The sequence below is a fragment of the Coffea eugenioides genome, chromosome 2 (assembly GCF_003713205.1).
Source record: "Coffea eugenioides isolate CCC68of chromosome 2, Ceug_1.0, whole genome shotgun sequence".
NCBI lineage: Eukaryota > Viridiplantae > Streptophyta > Magnoliopsida > Gentianales > Rubiaceae > Coffea > Coffea eugenioides.
In genome coordinates this window covers 32,655,007-32,676,174 of record NC_040036.1, presented here as the reverse complement: position 1 = coordinate 32,676,174, position 21,168 = coordinate 32,655,007, and the positions used below count along the sequence as shown (strand labels likewise).

Here is a 21,168-nt window from a genome sequence, read left to right as displayed (position 1 = left end):
ATTGAGTGTGAAGTTCCTTGAAATCGAAAATTGCAGGTATACTGTAATTATGCTTCTCAAAAAGGCAATAATTCCTACTATAAAAGTTCCAATGTAACCTTATTCCTTTGGGAGTTTTTCACCTCATGCTCTCTAACTACCTTTGTGTTATGGGAAATTGCTATCCATCAAATCCACTTTCAAGTTTGATTATGATTCGTTAAATGTTTTAACAAAATTATTTTATTATTTTTTATAATTACAACAATCATTTCTTTGTTTTGTTTTTTAAACTTTTGAGTGTAAGATATAATGCAATTTTTGCAAATCAATTCAGACCAAACATCCAATTTTTTTTTTCCAATCACCCCTCTCTAATTTTTTATCAATGGAAATAATTTGAAACTTTAATCTGTAAATTTCTTGAATAATTTTTTAATACAATGGAAAAATTATTTTTTTAAAAAATAACAATTCAAAAAGTGAATTTCTCTAAATTTCCGGTCCAACTGCTGTTTGATTGAATTTAATCGGTTTAGTCGAAATTGCACCTTTTTAACCATCAAAGTAACTGGAGACACAATCAAATCGATCAATTTGATCATACTGATCAAACGTTGTTATTGCATATTCTGTATATATACTCCATACCTAATCTTTGATCGAAGGTTGTTCGGTTTAATTGAATTTTTGGATTAACCATTGAACAAGACTGGAGACACGATCGAAACGGTCAAATCGACCGAACCGATCATTCCGAACTTGGATTGTTATTGCATATATGTCCACTCCATAACTGATCTTTGAGCGAGTTTAATCGACCTTTGTTGAATTCATGACCCATATATAGTATTCAAATATGTATAAACTGTGAATTTAATTAAGAAGTAGGGGTGTAAATTCTAACTGGTTGAGGAGACAAACAAGAAATTGGTACTTATGTTAGAATTGGCTACGTACAGATTTGGTACTGTGTGCGCTTGGATCTATAAATTCTATAATAACTTTCATCTAAAATGCAGAAAACTTACTATATCAGTCATTACTAGATGTTCACTTTTCTTACCCCCATTAATTAAGTCTAAATCCATGACCCATATACAGTATTCAAATATGTATAAACTGTGAATTTAATTAAGAAGTAGGGGTGTAATGCTGAACACCCTTTTTTTTATCCTTTTATTGTTTGGAATTGAAAACATTGAATATATATATATATATATATATGTTCATTCAATTTTAAGTGTAAGCCTAAGGTTTGTCAGTGAAAAGTTCAATTTTAAGATCTTCTACGTGTTTAATAGCTTATAATAAATACAAAGTTGAACAGCAATTACTTTGGAATTGAAAATATTGAATATATATATGTTCAATCAATTCTAATCCTAACGTTTATCAGTGAAAAGTTCATGTATTCACAAGTTCATTTTCATGTTCCATAAACTAATTCGATCCTTCTAATGGCTTGTTAGACTACAAGCCGTACATAATTGCTAGCAGCATAAAATAAATTGAGTACCGAAAACATTTTGATTAAATTCATGTTTTTTGTTAGCTTCTCAAAATTTTTAATTTAAGATATTTTTAGTTGTTATACTATATTGTGTATAGCTTTAACAAAATTTTTAGTTGTTATATAGCTTTAACAAAATTTTTAGTTGTTATATTTTGAGTTGTTATATTATATTGTATATAGCTGTAACAACATTTTTAGTTGTTATATTTTTAGTTGTTATGTAGTTTTAACAAAATTTTGCCCAAACACACAAAAATTAGCGCGGCAAATTGAAAAATTCAAGAGGCTTGACTAATTTACTTTGGCATCATTAGTACCGCCTTCATTTCAGACATCTTTTCCCTCTCTCGTTGTCCTCTCCCTTTGCCCTCTCTCTCTGTTTCAAGCTCGCACCACCAATTTGGATAAACCCGTCCATGAACTCGAACCCATTTGGGTAACTTTGTTGAGCTCGCACCACCAATTTGGATAAATCCCTAATTCGGTTGTTGCATTGGCTTGGTGGCAAGAAATAAGGAATTAGGGCTTCAAAGCTTGGGTGAAAGTTGGAGTTCAGATCTTTAAGCTTGGGGAAACCGAGAAGTTAGGGATTCAAGCCATAGTTTGAGGTAATTTCAGTATTTTGTGTCTAATTTTGCATTGCATGGTAGACATCTGTCTAATTTAGGTTGTTCGATTCCCATTTCTGACAAGCTCCTTCTCCGTTTCTGAGAAGCACATTTCTAGTTGATTAGGTCGAAAGCCTGGTAGAGATGATGTATGTTCTTCTTTCTTGTCAGATTAGGACAATGTGGCTTATGAGAGCTGTCAAATGCGACATAGTGTTGTGTATTGTCAGTTGCTTTCCGTTACAACTTTAAAGAGTAAATTTCCAAAGTTTTTTTTCCTCATGAATCCTGGACGTCTAAATTGTTGGTGCTGATTGTTTATGAGGAAATTTGTAGTCACAAATGAAAAGGATAGCTTTGGATTCTAGTATGATTGTTGAAAATTGTAAGTGTCTTTGCTAGTACTTGGTAGATATTGGGTTCTAAAATGCCTATTCTGTTAGTAGCGTTTTTCACCAGCAAATGATTGTGTACTGGACTGCTTGATTTGAGCAAGTAGGGGGTTTCCCCATGAATGATGGACTTCTTTTGGTTCTGCTCTGTTTTTACTTTCCATGGGAACTTTTCAGTAACCTCTCAAATGGAACTACATGACCTGAGCAGACCTTGTGACGTGAGAATATTTTGTTGATAGAGATGATAGTATTAGGATTTTGACAATTAATTTGTGGGTTTCGTCAAATTTACCCAACTGTAATCATCAAGTTCTTAAAGCTGTTTTCAAGTTCTAATTTATAAGCAAAAAGGTTTTTCAAATATAATTAGAAGCAAACTGCCCGAGTTTGATATACAATAGATGCCTTCAAAGAAAGGGACAAACTGTAGATAGTTTTGAAGTTGAAGATGATTGGCCTATTTGGCCGACAAAGTTGCTGATGTCCTTTCTGTATTTAAACTATATAGGGGAACGATTTGTGTTTTCCTTGTTAACTAGCTGTTAGTGGTTAGTTCTTTTAAAACTTCAAGAGAATTTATAAGCAGATAAGAAAAAAATCTGAAACGAGCATGCCAGCTGATCTGGTGCTGAAGTAGCTGCTTATGCAGTTAGTTTTGCTACTAATGACTAGGAAAGTGAACAGGGTGTATTTGTATAAAATTTGCAAAAACTTTGATAGTAGCTGTATTGGTTGATTCGTATTAGTAAACAAAAAATATATATACACATTTACATTTACATTTGTCCCTTCAATAAAGGCTACACATTTACATTTGGCCCTTTCTTCCCCCAAAATATATATATATGGTGGTGGACCTGGTATCAAATAAATGGTGAATTATGCAGGTATGGCCCGTAGAGGTCGAAAATGTAAGCGCGGTGCAAATGGATTGAGAGATGAACCAATTGAGCAACCTCCCTCATATCATGAAACAAGGCAGCAGCCTCCACTTGGAACAAGCCATGAAAATGTAATTGAACAAGTTCAAGGAGAAGCTGCTCGGGCACCTCAATCTCCAATTCAGAATTCTACATTGGGAATAATGCAGGAATCAGGTGACCAAGTTAATCAACAAGTTGATGGAGGTTCACAGTCGCATGAGCAGTGCCAGAACTCTCCAATTCAACAATCTCCACTTGGAACAAGGCACGTACCAACTGAAGAAAATCCAAATCAGGATTCTCAAGGTCCACATTCCAATGACACCACCTTCATGTCATGCAACTCGGACGATGCAGGTATTACTAACTGTTTGAACCAATTCCAGAAGTGCATTTTTTATGTTCATAACTTGCACCTTTTTCTTATTTTATACAGGAAAAGAAACTACAAATGATTCAAGTGAAGTACATCAGAAAACCCGAGACCCTACATTTATGAAAGAAATTTGGGGTCGGCCTAAGGACCTTCCACTGATTGAGATTAAACTCGATGACAATGGGATCCCAATAAGTGAGAAAACCTCTTTCTCTGAATTCTTGGACAGTTTGGCTAGGAATGGTATGTATTGTCCAATAGATGTTGAAAGTTGGCTTAAGATGCCAAGGAAACTTAAAATGGATATGTTAGAAGTGATAAAGGTAATGGTAGCATTTGTATTATGTATGCTTTCTACAAAAATTACTGTGAAGTTATGTTGATTTTCTTGTTCCTAACTACGTTTCAGGAAAGGTTTGCTTTGCCTATGGGATTAGAAGCTTGGACCTTAAGATCTATTGGCAAAAAATGGAGAAGCTGGAAGGCAGATTTAAAGGCTACATATTTTGATCCTGCCATGCTAAATGCTGAAGTTCGGTTTCAAAAGGACACAAGGGTACGGGAAGAGCAATGGATCAAACTTTGGGCTTATTGGAAAAGTGAAGAAGCAAAGGTACAAATCAGCTACAACATTCTTCATAAAGTTGTGTTTATCCAATGCGGTAATCTTGGTTTTGATTTTGAAATTTAGAAACTAAGTGAGAGGAACAAGAAAGCTAGAGGGGAGAAGAAGATGAACCACACAACTGGAAAAAAGTCATTTGCCCATCTTCGGAACCACTTGGTGATATCTCATCCATTTTTTAGTTGCTAATTTTTTTTACTCGTACATGTTTCATTATGTTAGCTTGTTTTTTAATTATATGCTAAATGCTAAAACTATAATTAAAAAAATTCAATTTCTTATAGGCCAAACAGTTGGGAAGACCTCCTACTAGAGTAGAAATGTTCAATAAGTTTTATATCCATGCCGATGGAACTCCATCAAGTACCATAGTTGCTGAGAATTTGGTAAGGATCTGAGAACACAAGCCTATAAATTCTACCATTATTTTCAGGCAGGCTTTTGCAATAACAAGTGTTTTCCTTTATTATGTAGGAAAAAATGAATGAGATGAAAAATCAGCTTCCATCGGAGTCGCAAGATCCAGTTGGTCGTAATGACATATTTGCCCAGGTGGTTGGGCAAGACAAACATGGTTATGTTCGCTTGTTTAGTGACAGTGTGAATCCAACGGACTTATGGGAAGACATTCCTAGTCGTAACACATGTTACCGTATAAGTGTTCAACAACAGTCAACATTGGTCCGTTTGGAGGAAAGGCTTCAGCGACAAGATGATGAAATAGCCAGCTTGAAGAAAATGGTTTTAGTTCAACATGGAAGGGGCTCTCCAATTGACAACCCGAGACATCCTTCATCATCATCTAACAATGTGTCAAGCCAAACTCCATCGCGAGCCACGCGACCTATTCGAGTAAGTATTTACAACTTTTAAACTTTCACATTTGTAAACTGGAATTTGGCATGAGTTTGATTCTTGTACTTGTTGGATCTTTACTAGGTAGGGAATATGGTTTCACTAAAAAGTTTGTTTGACCCAACAAAAATCGTGACAAAGGGATATTTACGGAGTCTGAATCCATTGGATGAGGTCGGCGGACAAGTTCTTGGGCCAAATTGGTGTGAAATACAGATACAAGTTGCAATGAGTCCACGTGAGCAATTGATTAGACCATATGATTTGCAACAAACAATTCAAGATGCACTTGGTGCACCAGTTGCTTGGCCTTGTCATTTGGTGAGATATGCACTTAAATACATTGCAGATTTTCTGGAATTTTAGTTCTAGCTATGATGATCTAATGATCGCCTTGGTCTGTGTGCACAGGTGGAAACAGCTGAAGAATGATGGGACTTCATGGTTATGACTGAGGACTCTCAACAAAATGGAAAGTTTGGAAGCTACTTCTACTTCTTTCAACTTGTTAGGGATGAGAGTCTTTTAGTTTGTGCACAAGAAAGTCATTCAAGTTATTGTAAATGACAATCTTTTGGTACTGGTTTGGGATTTTAGTACTTGCTTTTAGCACTTGTTTGCGATTTTAGTACTTGTTATCGACTTTTAATTCACTGAAATATATTTGAGTATTGACTTCTTCTTTTAAATTGCTATATGCATTCTGCTCTTTGGGATAATTTTACAAGTCTCTTGGGATTCTGGTTGATGGAATGTACAGCAGGGAGGACTAATTGCAGGTTGCTTCCATATAAAAAAAAAAACAGGGAAAAAACTCCTGGCAATTAAAAGTGTCAGTATAGTTTAGCTTCGAAAACACTAATGACAAATGACCATGTCGTCCAAAGCAGTGTAAATTCACATGGCTGCGTGACCTTAAAGCCATATATTAAGACAACTGAAGATGCCTTCATAAATTGGATACCTACTGATCCGCTACTGATGTTCTAATGCTATACGAACACTTTCGATTATCACAAAAAATAGTTTTTGTTGGCAGAAGGAATGCTATAGCAGCATGGTTTTCCTGACACATTTGAATGCTGCTAAAGATTTGAGGCTATCCCCACATTGGAAGGGACAATACTCGCCCTAAGTGTGAGGATAGATAAAGTGTCAGGTTAGATTATTTAAACTGACACCTTTAAATGCCTCTAAAGGCCATTTTTGTTGTAGTGCGTGGTTATGAAATTAACTACAAACTCATTTCTTTTATAAAATTATATGGAACAAGCTACTAAAATCACAAATGTGCACCTCTACTCTCATGAGTAAACTCCCTAAGTTTAGTATTTTCTTGAACTAGTGTCAATTCTCATTGCAAACTTAACACCTTAAGATTATCACAATTAATAACCAGTTAATCAAAATTAGATAAATAAAAGTGATAAATAATTTGTTCAAAGTAATATCATCAAATAACCAAACAAATATCACAAACAAAATATACAAAGTTCATCCATAACTCTAGATATAAACTTTAACTAAACATGAAAGACATGAAAACAAGATCCAAACTTATATTATAATCAAACATTCGAATCAATACGAGAAATAAAGTGATAGGAGAAACGTCACCCTTATTACATGAGTTCCAACTCTCCATCTTCATCCTCAACTTCATCCAAGTTTAGCTACTACAAGAGTAGATGAAAACTATACTACTCTATACTAAACTAATAAACTAAGAAAAACTAGTGAAAACTATATTTTGGTAGTGTTTCTAGCCTTTCAAAGTTATAAAACTATGTTTTCAAACTCCCTATTTATAGATGAATTCAAACTCCAAATGAATTGTTAAAGTTGATTTAAAATGCTCTTGAGATTCCCAAAGTATTCTTCTACAAGTCTCCATACTTTTCTTTATAGTTGCAGTCGAAATTCTGAGTTAGAGATAAGTTAAAAAAGCTGTGTAATGTAGAACAAGTTGCTGTGCAAGTTGTAGATTCAATTGACGAATACACACCCTATAATACGCACCTATGAGGTCACGTATTGTGGGTGCGTTTTGCCTTCACTGCACGTTTGCTCTTTTTTTGTCAATCTTCAACTTTGCTCTATTTTTGCACCAATTTCAACTAACATTTTCTTGATAATGGAGGCTGAATTAGTTCTTTTACAAAACATGAAAGTTGTATCCCTTTGAATTATCCTTTCAATACTTCAACAATCACCTAATTTAGAGATCTGTAGACTAATAAATAACCAAAATACCCTTAACTAGTCAAAACTCTGTTTCAGCTTTTAACAGTAGAAATGGCAGACTGTATTTCAATCTTTTGACTAGAAAAACTCATGAACTGGATTTCAATGTCTCATAAGAAATGTAGAGTTATGTTTTAGCTTCAAAATGGATCACGAATCATCTCAGTCCAATACTTTTAGCTCAAAATATAACTGAAATACCAAAATGTATCAAAACTATCAAACATTTCTTCTTTTTCACTTGATTGTATTTCATCTTTTGAACATTTTGTACTTCAAATTCTCTTTAAATCATTTCAAATCATCAATACCTATCCAAATATCTTCTCAATTCACTCCATTTGATAATTAAATCATTGAAAGCTACCAAAACATGAAGTTTTCACCACTTTAATCCATAGAAATGCAATTCATTATACTTAGACTACAAATGTCAATTTCACTTGAAACCTAGTTAATTAGCTATAAAAATAAGTAAAATATACCAAAATTAAATAATAAAATACATTTAAATCACTCAAAATGCACACTTATCAATAATTTTTCAGATATACAATTAGCTTTTCTTTATACAAAAATCAGAATCTTCTTGCTCAAGTTTCTAATTAACCACCTGCTAGCAACTACCTAACTGTAAAGCCATGTTAGCAAAGATGATATTTTGTTACAAGATAATCACAAATTGATGATCATGATACGTTGACGATCATAACAATACTCCCTCCTCACAAAATCCTAGTCACTAAGATTGAGCTGGAAATCTGGGAATTGTGACTGTATGATTGATACATCCTCCCAAGTAGCATCCTTCCTACTGAGGTTTACCGATTTGATCAATACTTTTGACACTTTTCATCCCTTCCTCTGAATCTTTTGAGTTCCTAACACATTTTTTGGAGTGATCTTAATTTAGCCATCAGTAGTGGTCATAGCTAGGCAGGTTTTCTATCACTTCAGGATTCTTTGCTGATGGTTTCACCGGTGAAACATGGAAAGTTGGGTGTATGGATGTGCCTTCCAGTAACTCCAATTTGTAAACTACCTTGCCCACCTTAGGCAGCACTTTATAAGGTCCATAGTACTTGGAAGCTAATTTCAAGTTCCTCCTCAATCCTAAGGAAGTCTGTCTGTAAGGTTGTAACTTCAAGAATACATATTCTCCTACCTCATATTGTTTTTCAGATCTATTTCTGTCAGCAAATTGTTTCATATGATTTTGAGCCACTTCCAAATTATGCTTCAGCATCTCATTGCAATTTTGCCTTTCTTCTACCCAAGATTCTACTGCTACTATAGGGGTTTGCACTAAAGCCAGTGCTAGTTGTGAGGGAGTATATCCATATAATGCCTGAAATGGAATCATCTTAATTGTAGTATGAAAATTGGAGTTATACCACCACTCTACAATTGCCAACCAAGACTTCTATTTGGTTAGCTGCTAGAAACAAATGCATCTTAGATAGGTCTCAATACATCTATTCAACCTCTCTGTTTGCCCATCAGTTTGGAAATGATAAGCATTAGAGAAATGCAGATTGGTTCCCAATTTTCCTAGCAACTCTTGCTAGAATAAACTAGTGAATATCTTGTCTTTGTTAGATACTATAATCAAGGGGAACTCATGCAATTCATAGACATTCTCAAAAAATAGTACAACCACTGATTGTGCTGAATATTTGGCTGTCAAAGTAATAAAGTGGCTATACTTGGAGAACCCGTCATCCACAAATAGAATTTCTTCATAGCCACTGGACTTGGGTAACCCTTCAACAAAATCCATTGAAATGTCCTGCCAAGCTTGCTCAGGAATAAGTAGGGGTTGCAAAAATCATGGATATTTGCAATTTTCTGCCTTATTCCTCTTACAATTCTCACACTACTACACCCATTATGTTGCTTCTTTCTTCATAGCAAGCTAAAAGAAGTTAGCTTTTAACCTTTAGTAGGTACCCAGAATGCCAGAATGACCACCTAAGGGAGAATTATGCATGCAAGTAATCAGTTTGCCCCTCAAATCACCAAAACTTCCAATTTAGATTCTACCCTTATATCTGATAATCCCTTGTTTTACTGTCTAGTGTTGTTCTACTGTTGGATCAATGGACAATGCAATTATTAATTCCTTAGCCCTCTCATCACCATAGCAGCTTCTTTTCACCTCAGCCAACCATAAAGGTTTAAGTACAGAAAGCGCCTGTACAGAACACTCAGACTCCTTCTTTGCAACATCCTAACCTCCTCTTCTTGGTAATGCATCTACCACAATGTTCTCCTTCCCCTTCTTATACTGAATCTCATAGTCTATCCCTAGTAGTTGGGTTAACCAGTTCTGCTACCATGGAGTAGAAATCTTCTGTTCCATTAGATACTTGAGGCTCTGATGATCTGTTTTGGTAATAAAGTGTGCCCCTAACAAATAGTGCCTCCATTTAGATGTTGTTGTAATTAGCGATAGTAGCTCCTCCTCGTATATAAGCAACCCTTGATTCTTTGGCCCTAGAGTTTGGCTGAGAAATACTATAGGTCTCCCTTTCTGCATCAAAATAACTTCAATAGCTTGATGACTGGCATCTATTTATAATACAAAAGGCTCAGAGAAATTTGGCAAAGCCATCACAGGAGTGTTGCTCATAATGTGTTTGAACTATTGAAATGCATTCTCAGCTTTCTTATTTCAGTGAAAACTTTCTTCTTAAGGAGATCATTTAGGGGCTTTGTTACCACTCTATACCCATTCACAAACCTCCTGTAATATCCTGTGAGCCCCAAGAAGCCTCTCAATGACTTCACAAATGTAGGAGTAGGCCACTCAAGCATGCTCTGGACCTTGCTAGAATCAATTTTCATTCCTTCCTTAGTAATGATGTGCCTTAAATACTCTATTTGTGACTGTCTAAAGGTGCATATGGAGAGTTTGGCATATAGTGTATGTTTCCTGAGTGTTTCTAGACTATTCAAAGGTGTTCAAGATGGCTATTCCAATCTAGGCTGTATACTAATAAGTCATCAAAGAACACAAGTACAAATTTTCTAAAGAAAGGTTCAAACACATCATTCATAAGATTTTGGAAGGTAGCTGGGGTATTAGTCAAACCAAAAGGCATGACTACAAAACAAAAAGATTTTGAAAGCTATTTTTAGAATATCAGGGGGATGCAATCTCAAATGGATGATATCCAGCTCTGAGATCAATTTTGGAGAAGAATTTGGAACCATAAAGTTCATCCAGTAAGTCATCTTTAATGGGAATGGGAAACTTGTCTTTGATGGTCATTTTGTTTTGTTGTCTATAGTTTACACAGAATCTCCAAGAATCATCCTTTTCACAACTAAAACTAGAGAAGCAAATAAATTGTGGCTAGTTCGGATGATTCCATTTTGAAGCATCTCTCTAATTTGCTTCCCAATTTCGTTCTTCTGGTTATATAGGTATCTATAGGGTGCAAGTTTGAAAGGTTTGGCATTAGGAACAATAGGTATGTGGTGATTATAGGATCTCATTGGGGGTAATGTTTTTGGTTCCTCAAATACATCTTTGTGGTCACTACGTAAAGAATCTAGAGCATTTCTATCAAGAGTGTTTACCTGATCACCAGCCAAGTCGAAAACACAGGCTTGTTATAGCACTGTCCTCCTCAACTGTATATTGCTTGCACTGTTATCCTCCTTTCTAATCCGAGTCACAGGATTTTCTTCTTGCAAAATAACCTATTCTCCATCCTTGTCAAAAGTCATCTCTAACTTCTTGAAATCAAAAGTGATGGGGCTATATTTAGCTAACCACGCCACCCCCAAGGTCACATCATAAACATCTAACTCAGACACAAATAAGTCATGTTTGAACTACATTCCTTGCATTGACCAACTCATATGAGGCATCAACTTACTACAAATCAAGTATTGCCTATTTGCCACTTTAACTTTGAAAGGTTTAATCCTTTTAATCAAATAAAACAACTCTCAAGCATAACAGTTTTAACAAAGCTATGCATACTTCTCCCATCAATTAAAATTGAAAATTGCTTCCCATTGAACTGACCATACACCTTGATGGTGCTGTGAAGCATGTTTCCATTCAGCATATGTATGGTAAATGCTATCTCCTTGTGGTCCCTTCCCCCTTGATATTCAATCACTTCTTCTGCTTCTAATTTCTTCCTCTACTTCCTCATCAGCCAATAGTAAGTGTAATTTCTTCTGTTTACACTAATGCCCTAATACAAATTTCTCACCACATTTGAAACACAAGTGGTTTCCTCTTCTATGTTGAATTGCTGCAAGGGTAATTTTCTCAAAATTGGATGTTGGAAGAGATTTCTTGGCCACCACATGAGATGTTTTGGGTTGAGAATAACTAGTAGCAGGTGCAAATGAATAAAGGGTAATGGGTGGAGCTATTTTTTAGATGAATTTTTGCTTCTTGAAACAAGCTTCAAAGGCATGTTCATGCAATCTGGCAAGTTCAAAAGGTTGAGACAGAGTGATTGGATTATGTGTTTTCACCATGGATGTCAGTTTATTCGATAATCCGCTCAAGAAACATGAAATATAATAGGATTCAGATAGTGTTGGAGCTCTTACCATTATTTCAGCTCTTAATTCCTCAAACCTCTCTTGGTAAGCTAGGACAACTGAAATCATCTTCAATTTATTAAACACCTCTACCGCATCCAACTGTCCTAATTCTCCAAACGTTCTGATCAACTCCCCCACAAAATCCCCCCAATTCTTTCTTCCTGCTATCTTGAAACCTTGATAACAAATATTTGCCTTGCCTTCCAAGTTCTACTACATCCAGCCACATTTCTTCCGGTATCTTGAAGAGTAAGAAATACTTTTGGGTAATCCAAAAGTAGGAATGGCTCTGGATGACCCTAGATCCCCCACTGAAAGATGTTTCCCCCTGAAGGATGGAAACTCCATCTTGGGTACTCCAAAAGTAGGAATGGCTCTGGATGAACCTAGATCCCCCACATGTTGATCTCCATCTGACATGTTCTCTACTGCTCTTCCTTGCACCCTTGGATTTTCCAAGATTCCCCTTTCACTGTTATTGCTCTTTATGAAGCTTTGAAATTGAGAAGACATGGCTGCCATGTACCCTTCAATCTTGTTGCTCAACTCCATGTTGCCAACTTCAATTCTCTTTTCCAGACTCTTCTTATCAACTGCAATATTTTCTATTAGATTATGGATAAGTACTTCATGCTTCTTCAACTGCTCCTCCATGCCACACATTCAAGTTCCTTCCGCCATGATCAACTAGTTCTAAAAGCTTCCGTCCAAGGATCGGAAGCTCTAATACCAATTGTAGTGATTGTGGTAATTGATAGAGAATTAAGAACAAGTGAAAAGGAAAGAAAAATAGGGAGAAGAATTTGAGAGAAAGAGTAACAGAAGGAAATAAGATGGAGATTTTCTTCTTTATTTATTAGATGATTTTCCAGATATACAATCAGCTCTTATTTACACAAAAAATCAAAATCCTACCTGCAACTAATTCTGTTAACTAACTACCTAACCGTAAATCCATGTCAACAAAGATGATATTTTGTTACAAGAGGATCACAAGTTGATGATCATAACAGTAATGTTCTAAGGGGTTCTCTATATTACGTGCCTCCAGGCATATGATAAAGGTGGAATTGATATTCTCTTGCATTCAAATGTTTCTATTTATGGTAGAAAATATACTATGAGAAGTAAATGACAATGTTAAAATTTCACAATAGACCTATGCCTCTATTTAGTGTGCTTATTATGTACCATTAGGGCAAACTAGAAAAGGCCACATTATAATAAAATTATGACAAAAAGCATGTTTACTACTAGTTTGAATTCAACATATGATGAATATCCTACTTCTAACTCATTTTCCCTCAAATTTCAACCATAATCCAGTCATCTTCAACTTCTGTTTAATATATTTAATCTCTTATAATCGTTCGACAAAAAATTTATGGGATGCAATCACAGAAGTGTGGTTAAGCACGTGTTCTCATTTAGAGTGGAATTAGATTATGATAAATTACGTCAATAGTTCCACAAATGTGATACCAAACATAAACAGCATTATAACTAGAGCACAACATGGACAAAAGAAATTGCAAAACTTTTCTAAAAGTTGAGGTTTACATCCTGAATTAAAAAATGGAACTACCTAAATATACACTTGATTCAGGAATCATGGTTTACAGGAAAAAAAAGAAGACATCTCTAGCAGATTCAAGAAATCAGTTATTAAACCACGAAAGAGATTTTGTGGGATTAAAAATGGAAAGGAATCATGGTTTACAGGAATTCAGTACCTAAATATACACTTGATTCAGGAATCATGGTTTACAGGAGAAAAAAAAAAAAGAAGACATCTCTAGCAGATTCAAGAATTCAGTTATTAAACCTTGAAAGAGATTTTGTGGGATTAAAAATGGAAAGGATCCAAACAGCAATAAAGCAACAACCATCCCGATTTACTAGAATCTTCCATAAATGTTTAAATACTCTAGAACCCTATTTTTTATTTTAAAAAAAAAAAGAGGAGATTTTATTACTAAGATTACTGAAAAATGTTAAGCAGCAAAATGATTGACAAAGCTGGGGGAGAATTTTAGAAAAATAAAAATAAAAATAATCAGATGATTCAGCATAAAGAGCCAACTCATGAACAACTTTGAAAATATCAATAACAATCATGATCCATTTTTAAATGAACAGTGGGGTGGTTGGAATTGCGATTTGCAGTGGCATTGATTTTATGCCAATATTATAATACATCAATTGTGAAGGGATTAGGCAGCACCATATCTTCTGCCTGACAAGCAAAATCCGGAATCCCATTGTTTATGCTGGTTTAGGACTGAGTGAGCTAATTAATATATATTGTACAGACCTCACTGTCGTCTAAAACCCTCGTGGATCCTTCACGAAACATTTCTTACTTGTTTTTGCAGCTAATCAAGCAGAAAAAATTTTGATTTCTTAATATGAATTTAGAACAAAAGCACCAGGCAACGTAGTAGTAAGAGCAGGAAGTCTTTCCTGCATTAAAGAAAGAGAATGGACACAAATTCAACAAGTTTTGAAGGCAAAATATTTAGAGATCAAATTAACGTACGCCGAGCAAAACCTGTTTAGAAACACATGTGAACATGGCAGGGTAATCTGCCAATCTTTTTGTCAAAGAATGAAAAATTGATACAAAATTTAAGCATTAACATTGGAAATCAACTTTCCAAGCCATCAAGGTTTACACGAGCTGAAAATTTTACAGATTCTTTCACAAAGAAATAATAGTTCTCCAAAGGGAAGGGGCCCGGTAAGTTTGACAAACTGATTGCAGCAGTAAGTGATTAATTGGATTGTTTCATGCCTAGAAAGTTACAACTCAAGGATGATATTATTATTAAAAAGGAGATTTCAATCATGTGAAAAGTTCGACTTACATATCTTATTCGCTAAAATATTCAGAAATGGCAGGCCAGAGAACCTGAAGATGGAAATAGAATATTTAGCTTGGTACCGTGTGAAAGAAAAGAAGGAAACTTGATTAGTTGCTCATCGACTTACGAAGTCATCTTAATTTCTTAAACAAGAGGCACCCACAGAATTGTAGGAGAAAAATCTGCAAAAATCACTAAATTTTTTCTTATAGGACACCGGACCATTTTATTTACCAAGATTAAAAGGGAAAAAAAAAAGAACAATGACATCTTTTTACGAGAATTCATGCTCTAATTTCCTCTTTTTATTCTGTTTTCTTTGCATCATAATTCTGCATAATCTAGTCCTTCTGACTTCTCCTAGTTAAAAGGGACAAAGAAAAGGAGAAAAGAAAAGTTTCTGGGGTTCAAATGAAAGGATGAAGAAACTTGAAGAAGAAATAAAAGCTTTGAGATGAAGAGTATCATGGACAGCTTTACTTTGCTAAGGATAAAAATCTTTTTACTACCAATAATTCTCAATAAATGCCAAAACAAGAAATTTTCTGTCTCTTTTTATGTGATTTCAAAAGTTCATTTTTACGTTTAATTCTTTACAAGAAATCAAACAAATCTACTCCGGCACTCTTCATTGGTGAATTTGCAAATTATCAAAATTGACAATCGCTGTACATATCAATATGCTTCCTCGAGACATAACTACCAAAAGAAAACACATAGAACATGTGAGACAATTCTATCTGACTCATATTAGAGTGCTTGGCCTTCAAAGAGAGTTATAAGCATTCTGCAGTTCGCTATCTCATGGCCGTCCTCCAGCCTTTTGTTGAACTCCGTCAAATGTGTATTTCACAGATATATGACAAATTGCAAATATATGTTCAAATACAAGTAGCAATAATCAAATGGATTATTGTATATGACAAATTTTGTTCTTTTCCTTGATGAATTCTAAGATGCAGGATGAGATAATAATCTATTAATTAAGGTTTAAGTTTAGAAAACTGTAGAATCTAACTAGGTCATAGCAACATTCAAAAATCTTCTAGCTGGTAGTAAAATTGAAGAAGCAATATTGACGGTGGAGAGGTGGATAAATAAGTTTAGAAAATCTCTAATTAAATAGGTTAATTAGATTTGGTGGGTTACCCAATTATACCCATTTAAATGGGTATAATTGGGTAACCATTTATACCCATATGTAAAATTTAAGATATTCATACCCAACTATTTATGGATAGATATGGGTAGAATCTAATTAAATTGGTCTTTTTGATTCCTATATCTACTTGTTCGAACTCAATATAAGGTGAACATCCTACTTCTAACTCATTTTCCCTCAAATTTCAGTCATAATCTAGTCATGTTCAACTTCGATTTAACATATTTAGGGTGTGTTTTGATAAAACTGAAGTTTGAAAACTAAAATCTGAAATTTGAAGTTTGAATTCATTAAATTATTGAATTTTACGTATTAAATTAAATACGTCTGAAATTAGTGAAGAGCTTATCACTTATTTTTTGGAGCAAATTTAGCCCAGAATATTCATTACCACTTAATTGATTCAGATGTTCAATTTTTTGTTATTAAACACGTCTGAATATATTAAGATTTGAATCCATAAGTGTTGAATTGGATTATTAAACAGGACATGTATTCATTCGACAAACAATTTTTGGAATGCAGTCACATTAGTATGTTTAAAAATAGAAGCACATGTGGTCATTTAAAGTGGAATTAGATCATGATAGATTACGTCGATAGTTCCACTAACATGATACCAAACATAAACAGAATTATAACTATAGCGCACAGCATGGACAAAAAGAAATTGCAAAACTTTTCTAAAAGTTGAGGTTTACATCCTGAATTAAAATATGGAAGTACCTAAATATGCACTTGATTGAGGAATCATGGTTTACAGGAAAAAAAGAAGACATCTCTAGTAGATTCAAGATTTCAGTTATTAAACCATGAAAGAGATTTTGTGGGATTAAAAGTGGAGAGGCGCCACATCAATAAAGCAACAACCATCCCGATTTAGTAGAATCTTCCATAAATGTTTAAATACTCGAGCACCCTTTTTTGATAATAAACAAATAAAGAGGAGATTTTATTACTAAGATTACTGAAAAATGTTGAGCAGCAAATGATTGACAAAGTTGGGGGAGAATTTTAGAAAAATTCAACATAATCAGATGATTTAGCATAAAGAGCCAATTCATGAACAACTTGAAGAAAGACATGAAAATATCATATAACAATCTTAATCCATTTTTAAATGAACAGTGGGGAAGTTGGAATTGCGATTTGTAATGGCATTGATTTTATGCCAGTAGTATAATACATCAATTATGAAGGGATTGGGCAGCTCCAGATCTTCTGCCTGACAAGCAAAATCCGGAATCCCACTGTTTATGCTGGTTTAAGACTGAGAGAGATAATTAATATATATTGCACAGATCTCACTGTCCCCTAAAGGCTAAAACCCTCGTGGATCCTTCACTTCACGGAAATGGGGCAGGTATGACCGTCCCTGAACGGTTAATGGCCATGATCTGGTCTCAAAAATTTGTACGGCTCAGATCACAAGTTGTAATTCGATTTCCACGTCATGTGTGGGACCCACAAAAATTTGCTCTAAAGTTACGCGATGTACAAAAAAAGTTACGCGCAGTTGAAAATGACCAAAACCGTCCGGGACGGTTGCAGCTTGTCCTCACTTCGCGAACCAGCGCTTTCACTGCGCATTGCGTGTATTCTATTTTTATAAGTTCTTTCTTGTTTTATGTTTTCCTTGTTTAGTATTCTGTATCGCTGTTTTAGTGTGAGGATTGGACACTAGAATAATGCATCAATTAAAAAAAAAAAAAAATCACATGTGATGCACACAAGAAACATCCATTATCTTTTTGAAAAACAAAAAAAAAGGCTTTTTAATAGAAGAATGTATTTACGAAAATTGTAGGTCAAGATTCTTACCTTAATAAATTTGATTTGAAGTTGGTCAGAAGGAAAATGTTTGTCAGAATATATTGTCAGTTTATATTCGGTTTATTTGTACAAAGAACATTAAATATATTGGCACGTTGAGCGTGCTTTTGGGAACTTCAAGGCAGTTGGACTACTTAGACTTGCTAATAGAGAGGTTGACTAATTAATTTTAGAATTAATTTGTTTATATTTAAATTATATTTTGTGGCAGGGCCAGTTTGGGCTTTACCATCTAGAGGCTGACTAATTAATTTTGAAACAATTTTTTTCTTTAATTTCAAAATTAAATCTGTCCAGTAATTTAAACAGACATCCCTACTTAGATCAAATCATTAAATATCTCCTTAACTATTTGAGTAAATCTTATATACACTGACAGTGTATACACTATCACCGTTTGATTCATGACATGTGTGCAAAAATTAAATTTCAAATTCAAATTTTGCATAGTTGTCATTCATCCAACGCTGATAGTGTATACATTGCCAGTGTAGGAAACACTAATCCTAACTATTTAGTGCTTTCACCGACAAAACTTTAGTCTAGTGACTAAATTTGGAACTCCAAAACTGAAGTTCTGAGTTCAAATTCTTTTTCTCTCACTCTACTCTTAAATCTCATCCTCTCTTGTTGAAAAAAAATTTTAAAGAAAAAGGTGCCGCCTTTTCAATTGTGTGTCTTTATGGGTCAGGCTTCTTCTCTATAGATATAAATCTTATTTCCAATTGTCATAAACCAGGTTTGGAGTTTTTCTTATGATTTTATAGTACTTTATTTGTAAACTTTCTTTTAGTATGCTCAAAAAAAATTTCTTTTAGTGAGAAGGGAATAAGAACATCTTTAAAAACAAAAAAAAAAAAAAAAGGATTGAACATCTTAATTAAATACATTGAACACAGGCATTGAAGTGTGTGTGTACTTTCTCTTAAATTAAGTTCTGTTAACAGATCACAAGTGGGAAGTGAGCCTCAAAAACTGTTACTTTTCAAAAAATTAAATTCATGATAAAAGGAAAAAAAGGGTCTTGAAATATTTTTGCAACGTGACATCAATTTTAGTTTGACCAAGTACGAGTAATAATTGGTTTCTAATCGTTTGTGGCATTTTTTATTTTTATGAGTGGAAGGTCTTGAATCCAAAACCTCCTACTTATAATTTCTTCCACCTTATCACTTAATCCAACCCTACCTCCCCATTTGCAGCATCTTGAGTTTTCCCATTGCCTCAATATCTGACAGTCCATACACCCAATACAATAAACTCGGAAAAAAATTACCAAAAGTCCATACATCATTGTCATCAAATATTTCAAGGATTTAGCAAACGAGTGATCTCAATCACTTGTTAAGATAGTTTCAACAGTTTTTTTTTTTTTTTGTAAGAGTGACATTAATTGGGAACACTATCTAAATGCAAGGGAGAAAATAAATGTAAATGTGTGATTAATATGATAAATTAAGTGTAATTTAAATGTCTTAACAAGTGCTCTCGAGACACTCATTAGAAAAATCCATATTTCGGACCACTCTAAAAAAAAGTCCCCAGCTTCTTGATAAGAAAACTTTATAAGTTCACCAAAACAAAAACTAAAAAACTTTGATAAGTCTACCAAAACAAAAACTCAAAAACATCATATTTGCTTCTTCCATTATTAGGTCAAGTTTACTTCTCATTCAAACAAACCATCGAACATGAATAGTTTAATGCTGCATTTTGTTTTATAATATTGTAGGCGAGATGTTGGACCCTCAGCTGTGAACTTAATTAGCTGTAGGATTTTGTTGTGCACATGTATAAGAAACAAGCAAAGGTTTAAAATATTGCAGGTGAGAGAAGGGGCACTGGTCAATCCGATTTTCTTCTATTTGTTTATGAAGATATTGAAGGAATCTGGCAATCCTCAGCCCATTAAGGAGATCTCATTGTACCAAATAACCCTAACAAACGGATCCCTAGTTTGGCGACACAATCATATCACACAGAATATCAACCTAACAAAGCAGCTGTCCGAACATGGATGACTTCACCAATTATTTGTTTCCTGTACAGCAAGATGATCCGCTGCTTTTTCAGTACTCTCCAATCCCATCCATTTCTTTCTACCATAAAGACCCCACAATCCATCGTCAAGATCTGGTAAATCAGGGTGCATCTTCACTTGTTTCACCTCAACTGAATACTGGGGAGAACAGGAATAGCACGGCCAGGAAAAGGCAGCAAAAGCCATCACCAGCTGTTCAAGCTGATAATCATGATTGTGGGAAGAACCCTGATGACAGGAAGCAGAAAAGAACCTTTCACAGAGATATGGAGCGTCAAAGGAGGCAAGAAATGGCTAATCTTTATGCTTCTCTGAGAAATCTACTGCCTCTTGAATACACAAAGGTGACGAAGCTATACTGACAAGTTAATTTTATTGGAGAATTCTCACTTTTTATGCATAACCACGAGTATAGATCATTGGCATCTAGAAAATTGGATTTTTGTTAACTTAGTGGAATTTGCCTGTGAAAAAACACTTATTAGCTTTTTAAGTGTCTTTTACAAACCTTATACCTATACTCCTTTCTTACAGTCCAAAAAAGTACAATGCTGACTCATTTAGCATTTTTTGCTAGTTTAGTACTACTACAAGAATGCAAGATTTATTGATAAGTTTCTTCTTTTTCCAGGGGAAGCGTTCGATAACAGATCATGTTCATGTGGCAGAGAACTATATAAAACAGGTCGAGAAGAATATTAGAAAATTGGAAGTTAAGAGGGATAAGCTGAGAAACTTAACAGGCGGTTCAAGCCATGTGCACGTCAAAAATGTAGAGGGAAAAAACTCTTTTTCTATTAACTTTACTGTCAGGCCATGCTCGGCTGGTGGAATTGAGATTTTAATGAAGAAATACGTGGCCGATACCAATTTATTTCCACTTTCAAGGATACTGGATGTGCTGCTTGACGAAGGCCTTACTGTTGTTAGCTGTGTCTGCACCAGAGTCAATGAAGAATTTATTTACACAATCCAAACTGAGGTACAATTATGATGCACAGATATGACGAATGAGTCAAATACTTTCACTGCAATAACTTTTTGGCCATCTTGTTATTTACATGGTTTGAATAAATTGTTTTCAGGCCAGTCATATGAGAGATGTTGATCCATTGTCTTTGCAAGAAAAGCTGACTGAAAAAGTCATGACCTGGAAAAAGTTCGAGCCCTAA

General features: G+C 34.6%; 3 protein-coding genes across 3 annotated transcripts; 2 read left to right on the top strand and 1 right to left on the bottom strand.

Annotated features, from left to right (window-relative positions):
* Positions 1-3,387: 3,387 nt before the first annotated feature.
* On the top strand, positions 3,388-5,709 carry LOC113759518. Its single transcript, XM_027302093.1, has 7 exons — positions 3,388-3,778; positions 3,858-4,120; positions 4,207-4,410; positions 4,707-4,808; positions 4,897-5,274; positions 5,362-5,598; positions 5,689-5,709. Exons 1-7 carry the CDS (start codon positions 3,388-3,390, stop codon positions 5,707-5,709), a joined length of 1,596 nt encoding a protein of 531 aa, XP_027157894.1.
* Positions 5,710-8,437: 2,728 nt separating this feature from the next.
* Positions 8,438-8,884, bottom strand: LOC113759517. Its single transcript, XM_027302092.1, has one exon. It carries the CDS (start codon positions 8,882-8,884, stop codon positions 8,438-8,440), a length of 447 nt encoding a protein of 148 aa, XP_027157893.1.
* Positions 8,885-19,968: 11,084 nt separating this feature from the next.
* On the top strand, positions 19,969-21,168 carry LOC113759515 (transcription factor bHLH118-like). The gene is made up of 3 exons (XM_027302091.1): positions 19,969-20,340; positions 20,628-20,978; positions 21,082-21,168. The coding sequence occupies exons 1-3, from the start codon at positions 19,969-19,971 to the stop codon at positions 21,166-21,168; spliced, it is 810 nt and encodes a 269-aa protein (XP_027157892.1).